At 38.2% G+C, this 14,761-nt stretch overlaps 1 protein-coding gene across 1 annotated transcript; it reads right to left on the reverse strand.

Moving 5' to 3' along the window:
* Window positions 1-667: 667 nt before the first annotated feature.
* On the reverse strand, window positions 668-13,710 carry snrnp27 (small nuclear ribonucleoprotein 27 (U4/U6.U5)). Its single transcript, XM_023803382.2, has 7 exons — window positions 13,546-13,710; window positions 13,166-13,292; window positions 4,843-4,955; window positions 2,391-2,470; window positions 2,132-2,196; window positions 1,604-1,691; window positions 668-1,195 (listed from the first exon to the last, which is right to left on the reverse strand). Exons 1-6 carry the CDS (start codon window positions 13,580-13,582, stop codon window positions 1,637-1,639), a joined length of 477 nt encoding a protein of 158 aa, XP_023659150.1. The 5' UTR covers window positions 13,583-13,710; the 3' UTR covers window positions 668-1,195; window positions 1,604-1,636.
* Window positions 13,711-14,761: the final 1,051 nt, after the last annotated feature.

The following is a 14,761-nucleotide window of genomic DNA, read 5'->3' on the forward strand; positions in this document are numbered from 1 at the left end:
ATTGGTACGCGCTCCCGTCAATCTCACGACAACAACATAATATTTCTTGACTTGTTGTTAAGCTGTCAAAAGGGTCTAGAAACTGGTAACTGCAGAACTCGCCATTTTGAAACAGATCTATATGTACCGACGCTGCATCCTGCCGCACATTCCGGAGCCGTAATGGAGGACATTTCCGTAGCAAGGGTCTCGAGTGAATCGTTGGAGGATTTTTATTGGCCAATTTCCCTCATTCAATGAACAGTTCTTTTTGGATTGGCTGCCGCCTGCCATGCGCTACTGCAGCAACGCCCCTAATCCCAAGAAAACAGGCCAAGTTCACGTGATGCTAGAAGTCTCCCACGTTGAAGAGGAGCATTGGTTTGGCCATATGGTTGTTTTGAGCTCCCTGATTGGTTCAGTGCCTACGTCAGTTATTTGATCATTTTTAGCATAATTATACTTTGCATGTTTACGATGTATGGCTAAAATGTGATTTGTTTATTAAAATAAAAGCGCTCAGACATTTGTTTACCCTGCAGAACATCCCAAACGTAACAGCAGTGGTTAACGAACGCAAGAAAAATGGAAACAAGGTAAAATACTGTTTCAGATAAAAACTTGTCTTTGAGTCTATTAGGAAGTGCAGGCAATAACTAAAATATGCAATGTTACTGGCTGTCGGTAAAAGATTTCAGATGAATCTTTATTAATAGAAACAGATAAGCACTTGAATGAAAAGTTGTGCAATTTAAACGGGTAAAAAGCAAATTTATATTTTACAGCATTAGGATATCATTTAATTCCAGACATATTTTTGACCTTTACCAGACTACCAAAATAGTCAAAATATGAATTGGATTTACTGTTAAGATGCAATAAGAATATATGTGAATAAAGTATTATCAACATAGGGTAACTGTCCAACATGAAGTCAGACTGAAGAACATAAGTGACAGAACAGTCTTGACAAGCACTGCAGACCAGGAGAGGGCATTAGATAGTCCTACAGAGATTCATAACAGCATTTCTACATGGAAGACAGAGTAGTGAGAGAGAGATGTCCTCTCCATCCTTTACTACCAAGTAGACCCCCAGCAGGTAGTCTCAGTGCTGTGCAGAGAAGCATCCTTAAGTCAGTGCCCCATATCTGCAGCCATATCTTCCAACCCAGTGCCCAACGTCACGAGAATCCATTCATCCCTCATGCTCATCCCTGCAGTGAGTAAATCAGCACTCCTGAAAATCTCCCGTCATCATTTAAAGGCATTTTAAGAAGATCAAACAGCTGGGTCATTCAAAAGATTTTATTTTATATGAAGCTTCAGTTACAACATTGCTATATCCTATAACTAAGTCAATGTCCCTCATATATATATATATATGAAAAAAGTGAAATTTAAACCAGGGTAAGGTGGTCAAGCCAATGAATTCATAGGGTTCATTATTCCTGAATACCTAATTTTCAAGTCAATGTATGCATCTTTTATACAATGGAATATGAAGAGGGGCAGTGAAGTAATACAAACAAATACAGTTTTCCAAGAAATTGAAGAAACTACCATGTAATTTTTATAAACAAAGACACAATGCAATAAGAGAAATCATACCAGACATTACGGACCTTGATAAACAATTCTCATACGCATGAAGTCATTCAAGCAATGAAATCCAGGGGTCTGTTGAATCCACCTTTTCTGTTCATGTACTGCCTATAAGAGAGATTACAATTACATCATTGCTGCCCCCCTTACCAACATTCATGGCACAATACATTACATCATCATCTACCAATGGGATTGCTGTGCTTGCAGCAGTGAAGCACCTGCTGATGTTATTTGGTTGCAATGTGATTGGCTGCTGTGTGCACAGGCTCCCTGGAGTATCATGCAGTTATGTAGGTCTAAGATACTGATGCACAAACAGGAAGGCATAACATGGACTGCACAATTCGCAGTCCTGCAGCAAAGCACTAAAGCATGCATAAGGACTGAACAGATAAAATACTCAACACTTCAAATACTGAAGCCAAAAACTTAGAATAAGAAGGGTGCCTTCATATCACTGAAAAAATAGGACCCTGAGCAATTAGGACTGTTAGAAACAGGTTAACACAAAGTTTCAAAGCGAGTACATTTGAGCCCAAACCAACCTGTATTTTCTCTTCTGACACACGTTGATTGCATGTGCATTGACTGATCCGTCGACTTTCTTTCCCTGTTGGGCGTGAAACAGAGAAAGCAAGAAGCACTGACTATGATTAGCAACATGGGCATCATCGCCATCTTCTGGTGTGTAAGAGAACTGCAGGAACTGCAGTCAAAGCTGCAGGCTACTTGACAAAATGTATATATAAAAAAAAGTAAAATAGCTACATCAGTGCCAGTTACCATTACAGAAGCTGAATTTACCTTGGTGCTGTCAAAGGTACTGAAGCCCATCATTTTCAGCATCTCAATCTCCTCCTCTGTTTTGCCCTGCATTTCTTCCTCTGAGCAAGAATCACATACACCATAAATACAACAGTGGTCAATGAGACATCATGCATCATTAATAGTACAAATTAAAAAAAAAGGTTACAAAAGTACCACATAAAAGCCAAGGAGCTGTTATACAGATAACAAGAGAGTCAACATGTGCAGCAGCTTAATGTTAATTTCCAAGCATAGTTAGTGTTCATGACTCATATTAAACTGCAGGTCATAAATAGGTGCAAGATGAAATACCCAGTTAGTGCAACTACGAGATCAATAGAGCATTTACAAAATGAAAGGTCAGCAACACTGGGTTATAAGGTTCCCCCCCCAAATGCACCTTGCTGCCTGACATAATTCCCCACCATCTCAGAAATCTTTTCCAGCTCAGACACCCTTTCACTGGAGCATCCCAGTGCATCCCTGCCTGTCAGTCACTTGCCCCCCTTAACCCTATAGCTAGATATTCCTTTCTGCACCCTGCATACTCTGTCAGGCAATCACTGTCAGGCAATCTCCTTCACGATACAGACATGAAATACTGCAGCTCTAGCACTCTGTCACACTGCAGCTAGGGGTGGGAGGTACGCCAGTGTCATTCATTACCGGTGTGACTGTCAATGTTTATTTTTTTTTAACCAACCATATGAAGTCATTTTTTATACAAATCAACTGAGATAAAGCAAAATACAGACACTCCTCTACATTCGAACTTTCAGACATACAAAGAGGACTGTAAGTCCAAATTATGCTCATTGGGCTCCCATTTCCTGTCCGCAACATCATTTTTTTGTTTTCTGCGTGCCAATTCCGCCTAGTACGACTTCTGGCCGCTAGTCCCGCTGCGTAGCGTGCGCACTCCCAGCATCCTAGTTCTTTGTACTTGTGTATACCCTTAAAATGATGTTGAATAACGACTTACGAACATTTCAAATTACGAACGGCCGTTCAGAACATCTCACTCCTAAGTAGAGGAGCGTCTGTACATACATCTTCAGGGTTGCGTACTCTCACGCAACTGGTGTGACACACCTGCGTAAGAAATCTTACGGAAAATATATTATTCCATTATAAACCTAATATTAGCGACATAAAAAGCATTTAGGGTAGCTTGCAAACACTACAGACTATTTACCAGGTAATAACACTGTAAAAGCATGTGCTTGTGCCTACAGACTTATCTTGAATTGAAAATCTCACTGAACAAAGTTGGCAACCCAGAGTTTTATTTGAAATGAACTGTAAAATGCACTGTTTTTGGCTGAAGCAGCTTATCATTCACTTTGCATTTTGAACTGAATGAGAAAACATTACTTTTCAAACTAAGACCACCCATACCCAACTGTAACAGTGTTTAAAGTGTACTTAATATATTATAAAAAAAAAATAATAATTTACATAAAGACTGGACATGCTATGCCTCCCAAAACTTGGAAAAAAGTAATACCGCAATATACCATCACCATCATAAAAATGAAAAATACTATGATAATTTAGGTCATATCACCCACCCCTAACTCTAACTACAAATATGGTATAAATGTTCATGTTTCATGTAATTTTCCCACCTACAATACAGAACTGAAACTAAGGTGCATCTGGTCAAAAGTCAACACACAAAGAGAAGTACCTGCAGGACCACCAACCCCAGGGATGGTGTCATTCACATTAAACTACAGAGGGCCTCTCACGACTCCAGAGAGCACAGCTCCAACCTGCGAACTGCATCAGAACCGCCCACAAGCCTGTCACCTAACTGCAGTGTGGGAAGTGCCTGGCCCCTGAATGACAGCAGGGCATGGCATTGGGAAAAAAACCCTCTCAGGAGCTATGGCTGTGCAAGACCTGGATTTCTGCATGGATGTTTCCCAAAATGTGATCTTCAACTAAGTAATAATAATGCAGTGCATGTGAAAACCATAATCTCTTCTCAAACATAAAGCAGGTTGGAGGGAGTATAATGTGGGGCTACTTTTGATTTTGCTGCCAAAATAACTTTGATCTAAAACTCAGAAGCTGGGTCATACAACAGGCAAATGATACCCAACACAGGAGTGACTCAAACATAAATTGTGTACTTAGAAGGGACAGGTCAGAGTTCTGACCTAAGACCCACTGAGATGTAGCACGACCTGAAGCAGGCCGTTGACTTAAAAATATAAAAAATGAAGTGAAAGTTTTTATAGCAGAATGGACAAAGAGTAACTTCTGCAGAAATCGTGTAGTTGAGGTTATTTCCAAGAAAGTTGATTACTGAATACAAAGGTTCACTTCCATTTACCATCAAATGTCTTTCCTGGAAAAACCCAGGAGCATCTAAACCATTTTCCAATTATATTACCCAAGTCTTGGACATTATCAGACATTAAAAAATTGAAGAAACAGAAACCTGAGATCTGATGCTCCCTCACAACTTTCTCCTTCACCTCCTTCTTTTCTTCCTCACGCCGCTCCTTCTGACGCGTGGGAGATAGTGAGGATGACCGGTGTCGCCGTGGAGACCTACGTAGAGAGAACATATACCGGCTTTAAAATATAGACATAGCCTGGCAGCTCCAGCTCCTCCTCATGTCCAAGTTGCACCTTCCCAGAGCGCAGCTCACCTCCTTCAATGGTAAAATGCTTTTCTTAATGCGCTAAAATTTAGCACAAGATTCAAAGTTAACAGTTCAGGTCAGGTTTGCATTAAAATCATGTTTTTTTCCCCCCCCATCAGCTGTAATGTTAATTTTCCATTAGTCACTTTGATTTCTCAAGTTAAGATATTTCTACATTGATTTCTGTTCTCTGTCTTTGTATTTTGACTTATTTCGCTTACCATACTGCTGCCAGAACTTCACTTACTAGCTAGATTCTCCGAGAAGTAAGACGCAATCTGCGAATAACGATATTTTCACAGGGACATTACATGATGTGACATGATGTGAATGCATAGAGAAGAATATAATCTGTGGTGATTTAGATGCATTTTTAAGTTTCATTTACATGTTTCAAAATATTCATGTATTACTTAACCAAAAAAAATCCATGTTAACTTAAAATAACTTTTAGATGACATTTCTCAGTTTGTTGTATTGCTATAAAGTGGTAACACAACATGCCTACAAATTAAGATACTGCATCTTTAAGATAGTGATCTCACACACACACACACACACACCACTATTAGGCACACCTTGCTAGTGCTGGTTTGGATCCACTTTGGCCTTCAGAACTGCCTTAATCTTTATAGCATAGATTCAGCAAGGTGCTTGAAATATTCCTCAGACTTTGGTCTATGTTGACATGACATCATGCAGATGCTGCAGATTTGTCGGCTGCACCTACATGATGCAAATCTCCTGTTCCACCACATCCCACAGCTGCTCTATCTGGTGACTGCGGGGGCCATTTGAGTATAGTGATCTCATTGTCACATTCAAGAAACCAGTCTGAGATGAGCTTTCTGACATGGCTCGTTATCCTGCTGGAAGTAGCCATGCTGGAATGTCGGTTTTAATTTCTGGTTTTAATTTAGTTTTTTTTATATACTGCCACACCGTAATATAATGCTTCAGCAGGCAGCAAATTATATATTATTCACTGCTACAAGCAGCATGGTTGCTGTGCAGACTTGTATTTAGAGGGGCCCTCTTATTTATATACCCTATTTACTAATTATACTAAATTATAACTTTAACACAAGTTTCCATATACAACAGTTCAGCATTATATTACTTACAGTCACGACTTCGGTCGCCGTCTGAAAATTTGTAGTACAGACAGTCCTCAGGTTTCAATGGTCTCTGTTACGATATTTTGACTTTACGATGGGTAAATGTTTCTCACTTTCAGTACACTATTCTATAAAATTACATGAGATATTCAACACTTTATTATTAAATAGGCTTTGTATTACTGATTCTGTCCAACTGTAAGATAATGCAAGTGTTGTAAGCATGTTTAAAGACGGCTAGGCTAGGATGTTTGTTAAATGTACTATATTAAAATGCATCGGAATTTAACCCCATCGTAACCCGGGGAGCATCTGTATATGTAATATAATTAGGGCTGCATCTAGGTAAAGCAAAAAAAAAAAAAAAAGGTAATCCCTAATATTATCGATTTATTACAGTAATTATTATAATCATGCTGGTTAACATTATTAGTATATATTTAGCTAGATAATCAATAAAACGTCTCTAGAGCTAAATGTACAGTTATAATAATAATAAAAAAAAAATCGCTATCGAGCTAAATGTACATAATCTAATAAAACGTGCCAGTGAAGTAGTGCTGGGCGATAAAACGATCTCAATTGTTTATCGATAAAAAATGAGGATAACGATGATACACAGACTATAAAACTCGATCGAACAAGTTTGCTCAGTTTTAGAGAATGCACTGAGACAGAAAACCGGATGGCCTATCGCCTATTGAGCAGCACATTAGGTTTACTGAACGCCAGTACAACAGCCAATCACCGATGACGTTGTAATATTAGACAAATCAACCAAGCCTGAGACCGTAACCAGCTAGTCGTCTTAGCAAAAAACCTGTAGTGTGCCAAAGCACATGTGTGCTTTCTTTTTTGTAACATAAAGAAGGTCCAAAAGGATTCTAGATACAGTTCTAATCAAGATTTTTTAGAGATACAAAATAAAAGTAGATATTGATTGCCAGCATTACAGACTTGACATTGTTTTACATTTGTACTTGCACCGTTAAACTATAAACAGTTTATTTATTTTCTTTTTTAATATGAAGTACTACATGTCCTAACATTCCGAATACTTAAAATCCAAAACTTGTTACATTTTAAAGTTGAGTATTTGAATATAGTTTATTTGGCATTTAAAAAAAAAAAAAATTGGCAATTTTTTGTTTGGTTTAGACCAGTGTTTCTCAACCCAGTCCTCAGCGAACCCCAGCCAGTCCACGTTTTTGCTCCCTCCCAGCTCCCAGCCAATCAGGAACACCGAATAGCTGGAACAGGTGCGCTAGGAGCTGAGAGGAAGCAAAAACGTGGACTGGCGGGGGTTTGCTGAGGACTGGGTTGAGAAACACTGGTTTAGACACTTTTCTGCCTCAGAATTTAAAAAAGTTTTTAAGAGACCAGGAATAGAGACAGATACTTAAAGCAGGTCAGAACTGACTGCAACATTTTATGTTTGCCCTTTAACATATTTGTAATATTAGACTGTTTTGCACATTGTTACATTATTATATGGTTTTGTTCATTTGAGGTATGGTATGTGTTTCTTTGAATACTTGAAAATCAATAACCTTTTATAATTTTAAGGGAAATTTGTATGTAAATAGTAAAATTGTTGGAAATAAATATTTGTTTACTAATATTGTTTATTTTAATGTATTTATTCTATTTGTCAGGATAGGATTATTTTGTATTATTTTGATTATTGCATGGAACAGAATTGTGAAACTATAATACTGATAATTATCGATATCGGTCAATACAGGAAAAATTGTGATATGGCAAAAAAAAATATCGCCCAGCTCTACAGTGAAGTAATACTTAAGCCAAGTTCATGATTATAATATACATTCTCTGTAAATGCTAGAGATGGTTGTGTGTCAAAATCCCAGTAGATCAGCAGTTTCTGTAATACCTGTACCTGTCTGCCACCAACGAAGATGCCACGTTCAAAGTCAATAAAATCACCTTTCTTCCCTGTTCTGGTGTTTGATATTGATTAAACAAAAATACAAGGTAAACAGGTAAATGGATGGTGTTTCTTTTCTTTTTTTTTATCAAATTCAAAATATTGCTTGTCACTTATAAAGCTCTGCATAAAGTAACTCCTTGCTACCTCAGTGAACTATTGACTCCCTACTCACCCTCTCGCTCCCACAGATCCTCCAATAATAATCTCCTTGCTGTTCCACACACCAGACTTTCCACCATGGGTGGCAGGCCCTTCAGTGCCATGCCCCCCAAACTATTGAACTCTCTCCCACAATCACTCCGTGACTGTTCTTTCAAATCAGAATTAAAGACATTTTTTGAACGTGTCTTTCTTCTCCTATACCGAATACTGATTTTTATTTTTATTTTTGTATAAAGCAACCATGGGATTGTGAAAGTCACAATATAAATGGAACTCAATAATAATAATATGGATTTTTTTCTACAGATCAGCTGTAGTAGGAACTGGATATATTTTGTGGATACGACTTTACACATCTCAAAAATACATATTTGTGGATAGTGATGTACTTGTGATTTCTTTTTTTTCTACAGATCAGTTGTAATATACAGAGCCCCTAAGATATGTCTGGGTGGGAAAATATTTTTTGAAATAGTTCTGAGTTCTCTCGCAATACTTTTCCATTACTAATAATTGTACTGTGTCTGTTTGAAGTATAAGCCTAAAACATACAGACATGTACAGTTAAGCATGCTTTAAGCATTAAACTATGCAGGACAATGCACACTATGTAATATTCATATGTCTTTTTAAACGTATTTATTAATAATTGCACTGTGTTCATTCACCATCAGTGATTGTAAACAAGACAGCTGGGCTATTGAAGGTGAAGTCCACACACCAACATTGAAATCTTAATTAAAATTCACCCATAAATAAATCTGAAAGACCAAGAGGTGTTTGCATGCTTGTTGTAGTAAAATATTACAGCCGGAAAACTAAAATATTACTGTGGTACCAGTGTTACGGTTTAAAGACAAACCTTTAGGGTGATATCGCCCTGGTATTGTCACTTGATGACATATGTGTGGATATTAAGGTGGGGTGAAAAAAATCTAAATTTCCAATAGCAATTTCCAATAGTGCGGAAAAGTTGTCACCGGACCTTGTTATTAAACGTGCAAAATATCTTTGAAATAGGTTAATATTTTCAGGTTCCGCAACGCGATCGAAGCTTTCACCTGTCACATCAATGCGCAGATCCACGCTACATATCATCCATATCATAATGCAATGTAAAATTGCTCAGGAGCATGTTTACACTGACATACTGGCAATATACATTATCCATTATCTATACAGTTTTATCCATCTGGGTCTTACCAAAAATATTGAGACACCCCTCCAAATCATTGAATTCAGGTGTCCCAATATTTTTGGTAATATAGTGTATCTAACCATTTTGACTGTCATACTTAATACTTTTCATTTTGGTGGCACTGAGGAACAATTTTACATTGCGTTATGATATGGATGACACGTAGTGTGGATCTGCGCATTGATGTAACAGGTGATAAATCGTAATGCACGTAGAACCGCAGAGCGATGTAATGTATGTGTATTAGGGGTGGCACGGTTCACAAAACCCACGGTTCGGTTTGTATCACGGTTTTAGGGTCACGGTTTTCGGTTCTGTACGGTTCTTGTTGTTTTTTCTTTTAATCTTTAACACTCCAGAAATGTACTTCAGCATATGATATATAGCTTAATTATCCACAATTTAGGATACAGTATTAAAAAAAGTTATATCATGTAATCATGCATAAACTGAATTTGACTTGACTTAAAGCACATTATTAAAATAAATAAAGCTGACTGACTTTGAAATTATTAAACATTATTAATCCCAGAACAGTAATAAAATAAAAGTCTTGCCTTAACATAAATGCTAAAAGAATAGATCGCTTTAAATCGCTATTACAGTTGGGTATGGGCACGCGGTCTTATTTAGAAAACATATAAAAAGAGATGCATATAATGTTTAATCATTCGTTTTGTATTTGTCCGGTCCACGGGGTTAATTTAATTGGGGATCGTTAAAATGATAGATCACCCATCTTGATTAAGCCTGATTCGGTTCGTTTTACACATACATATATTATATTACCTGATTCGGTTCGTTTTACACATACATATATTATATTATTTATATATATATATATATATATATATATATATATATATAACGTGAAAAAAATTGGTATTAATTATATTGAATGTTCTTGAGTAATCGATAAAATCAGTTTCTGTGTATGTACAAGACATCAATCTGTAATAGTGCAAAATATGTCCAGTTGATATGTCTAGTATGATCATCTGGCAATAGCCTGTAGGTCTGTGTGGTCAGACACTGTACAATAAATTTGGAACATGGCAAATGTTCACATTGCAGCATGGAAGCAGGCTCACTGTTACAACGCTGACCGGGGAAGCAGAGGCGAGGAGACCTAGGATCGGGGGAATGCGGGGTTTAATGAGCAAAAGGAACACAGACGAGCGGTAAAGCAGAATTATAAATATAATGACCGGACTAGAGAAAGAAACAGAAACGCGGACTAAATACAATGGAGTAATGACAAATTTGACAACAATCAGGAACAGCTGGTAAACACGGGGAATCCACACAGGGTTAACGAGAGGGCGTGGCACACGGAAAGAGCGGACGATCGAGGCATGACACTCACTGGAGTGCTTTGTCACAGATAACTTAATTTTCTTTAACAAAGTGCCTAACCGCACATTAAATAAAGTCACACAACAGTGTTCAGATGTTGTGCTATCGGTTGGCTGAAATTTAAACGTTTTCTTCAGAGACAGGGGGGTAACGCTGAAAACACGTGCTAATCGCAGCAAACGAAAGGCTACCGGAAATTACTTAGCTGGCTGAACTTTTACCGGAACTACGTCACACCGCTCTGTGCATATTCTTTTGCACGAAAGGGAAACACACTGATGTCACATACGGGGCACGAGGCTACATTGCGCATGTCATGAACCGTCGAACCGTGCGACGCATGCATGCTCCGAACCGAGACAAGCGAACCGAACGGTTCGGTTTTTTCTCATGAACCGTGCCATCCCTACTGTGTATGGCTGATACCCAGTAAAAATCTGCGTTACCTGTACGTTGGTATTTTGTAGTGATTATCATGTTGTGAAAGTGTACAAACAACACCGATGAGTATAGATAATGGATAGTGTATATTGCCCATTATTGTAAACCTTGCAAAACTGTCACCCAAATGATGAAAAAATGTTGCCATAAACAGTGTATTTTCCAACACCACAAAATAAAAAAGGGCATAATATGAAACAATAGGTGTTTTTATTTCGTCATCCAATATATATCGTCGTATTGCACATCCCTACTATAACATGAAAATCACAAAACTGTTATTCAATTTAGTTAGGGCAAGCTGTGTATTTTGTAAATACTACATATTACTAGGACTGTAATAGTACATGTATTCGTCATGTACCATTTATGTATTTTTGTATTTTCAAATTGCAAATTACTTGCATTTTAATTAAATACATTTTCTCACACCACTATATTGTATTTTATTTTGTTACATTTGATGAGAAAGCATTTATAGTTTGTAGCCAAATACTTTTTCATGTATTTGTGCCCATTTCTGCACTCACTTGACGAAACTGCAAGGTAATGTAAACTCTTCCTAGCAATATCGAGTACATGGTAAGGGAGACTTACAACTGATTTGCACATTCTGCAAAACGACAGTCAGGATACAGAGAATTCTGCCCGAAATCTAGGTGACCAATGCCCTCTGAAGCTTATTTCTCCCAGCAATGCACCCTGGCTTATGATAGCTGATTGTATTCAATGTATTCTTGACCAGTTTGATGCACTAACAGCACACTCCAATAAGACGGCTTTCATAGAGCACTGCTATACTGCCAGACTTCTTGCAGAAATGTATAAGGATGACACCAACTACCTACAGCTGGTAGCAGATTCTGATCTGGAAGTGACATTCCAGCAAACCATGGACGTTAGTAAACCGAGTGATGCTACTATAGATGCAATTCTTAAATGCAGCTTGGACTTTATTAGGATGCTTTTAACACAGCATCAAATGTGACTTCCATATGTTGAGCAAACTGGAAATTCTGCAACAGAAAGCCTGCAGTAGGCAGACTACCAAATGAGGTTCTCTCCTGTTCCCTGTATGAATTGGAGAACTAGTGAAGAAAGCTGTCCTGTTGCAGTCTTACAGAGAAGACTGTCATGGAGAAATTTGGTTTGAGGTTTTGTAGGAGGAAAAAAGTACTTCAAAGACATTGCTCTGTGTGTACCACAGGTTTTGTCTCTGCCCATTCCAAAAGCTCATGTAGAATGTGTATTCTCTCAAGCTACATTCCTAACAGATGACCACCAAAAGGGAATTGATGTAAAACTGCAGTATAATTTGGTACATGTGTAATTTGCACTGCAAATGGATGGACTGAGGTCAGCCTCTTTTGTGCGCTCATAGGAGCTGTTGTCAAGACTTAACATTAGCATTTACAAAACCTAAAAAAATGAAAATTATAAATAGTCCAGCTATTGGCTTGGACATGTTCATGTTAAAATGCTGCAGGTGGATACTCATAAGAAAAAAAAGGTAAGACTAATTTCATCCAACCAACAAATCTCAGTTTTTGAAGGGTCAGATTTTGGGATACCTTTAGGCTATTTTTACTCCCGATTTGGGCTATAAAAATGGAAAAGTAACTGGCAACCCTGGAACTGAGTTGGGGAAAGGCATAGGTCATGACCCTGGCAGCAGAACTTGTCCAGTTAATAAAAACCGGCGTTAATATCTGGTGTCCGGTCCTGTGAAATAGGCACAGATGATTTCAGAAAATGTCTATTTTAATGCCATACCATTAACTTCCCTAATAGTTACCACTACTCTGACGGGCAAAAAAGTTACACGTTCATGATGGTTCCTGACCGTACATCTCACGATTAAAGCGTTATGCGTATGATATCGGCTTCACCTGGAGCGGCGCCGGTGCGGGGAGCGGGAGCGACTTCTCCGCCGGTCCCTCTCACGCGATCTGGAGCGTTCCCTCTCTCTGCGCCGCCGCTCCCGGTCTCGGGAGGCTGAGCGAGAGCGACGCCTCTCTGGGAATGATGGAAGATTATCATCAGCGGCATTTCCGATATTTTAACTGCATCTATTTCTTGAAATAATTCATCTTTTAAATAAAACTCCGTTTGATTAATAGTCACCACTAGATTAAATCGGTCAGATGCGAGGTTCACTTCAAATGCAGGATGAACAGAAACAGAAGAGAATAGAGCAGCTAACAGCTACAGTTAGCCAACCGACTGCTATTAAGTTAGCTGATGAATGCTCTTATTTGTCACAACATACCTCGTCTTAGTGGTGACCTGCTTCTGCTTCTCCCCATCTGGCCGTAAATGTTAAAAAAAAATAATAAATCAGACGACAGGTTTTGGTGATAAAGACCGTGACAAAAGCAAAACAGATTACTCTAGGGCAGCCATCTTTTTATTAACATCTGTACCCACAATTAGAGTCCCCTGGAAACTAAGCGTGTAACTCTTCAACGTTCCGGGGTCAAAAAAAGAAATGTTCTTTCTTTGTTTTGCCTATTTTAAAAAGCGAACGTTTAACTTTATAATAGCTTAGGCAATATATTTTTATGAGGAAGGCTTATCCAGATAGATTTGCAATAAAGTTCGCAGTCATAATTAACGCTGCGCTTTACATGAGGCCAAAGTTAGTTTCCTAAAGGCTATTTTTCACTTTAAGCGGACGCGATCCCGCTTTTGCGTGAAGTAAAAACCAGGCCATTTCTCACTGAACGGGCACGTATAACCTCATTATTTTCTATGGCTAATATTAATTAACTCAATAAGAAATAATTCAAAAATTAAATAAACACTGGAAGAAATAAAACAATTTTCTCAACAGATTTATTTCTGCTCACATTTCATATCATTATCATTTATTGCCATATTCTGTTAGGTTTGTTTATTAATGCATACATTTACAGGGCTCTGAAGTCTCACACATTGACCGTGAGACACACGCATTTCAACCAGTTCACATGTTCACATGCCACATAACTGTCCCTAATTATACAGAGTTAATAGCCACCTACCAGCTAATCATAAAATAGCATTTGTTGACTCTGGGTAAATTCCAAAATAAGTCATGTGATCCCGCTGCAAGCACGTTGTTACATGGATGTGCACACAGTTAGAGTGCAGATTTGGATTTCCAGCTTTTGAAACAATTTTGCAGAAGTTGTTAGGCTAACACCCTGATATCTGGACTAGATCTTGAACAAAAGAAATGGAACCAACCTATCTTTTCAGAGCTCCTTCTGCTACTCCGCATGGAAGAAAACAAACAAACCTCCAAAGTCTGTCACATGAGCTGGTACTTTGGTGCTACAAGGCAGAGGGTGTCATCACAATTCCAAGGCACACATGTCCAGTGTGACGAAAGCAACTTACCACCACAGAAAGAGTCAAACTCTAAACTACAGGATCAGCAAAGACAAACTGCTGATTTGTAGTCCCATGCAGCTTTTTAGAATGACACAAAGGGACCACAAAAA

This window comes from Paramormyrops kingsleyae, chromosome 2 (assembly GCF_048594095.1).
Source record: "Paramormyrops kingsleyae isolate MSU_618 chromosome 2, PKINGS_0.4, whole genome shotgun sequence".
NCBI lineage: Eukaryota > Metazoa > Chordata > Actinopteri > Osteoglossiformes > Mormyridae > Paramormyrops > Paramormyrops kingsleyae.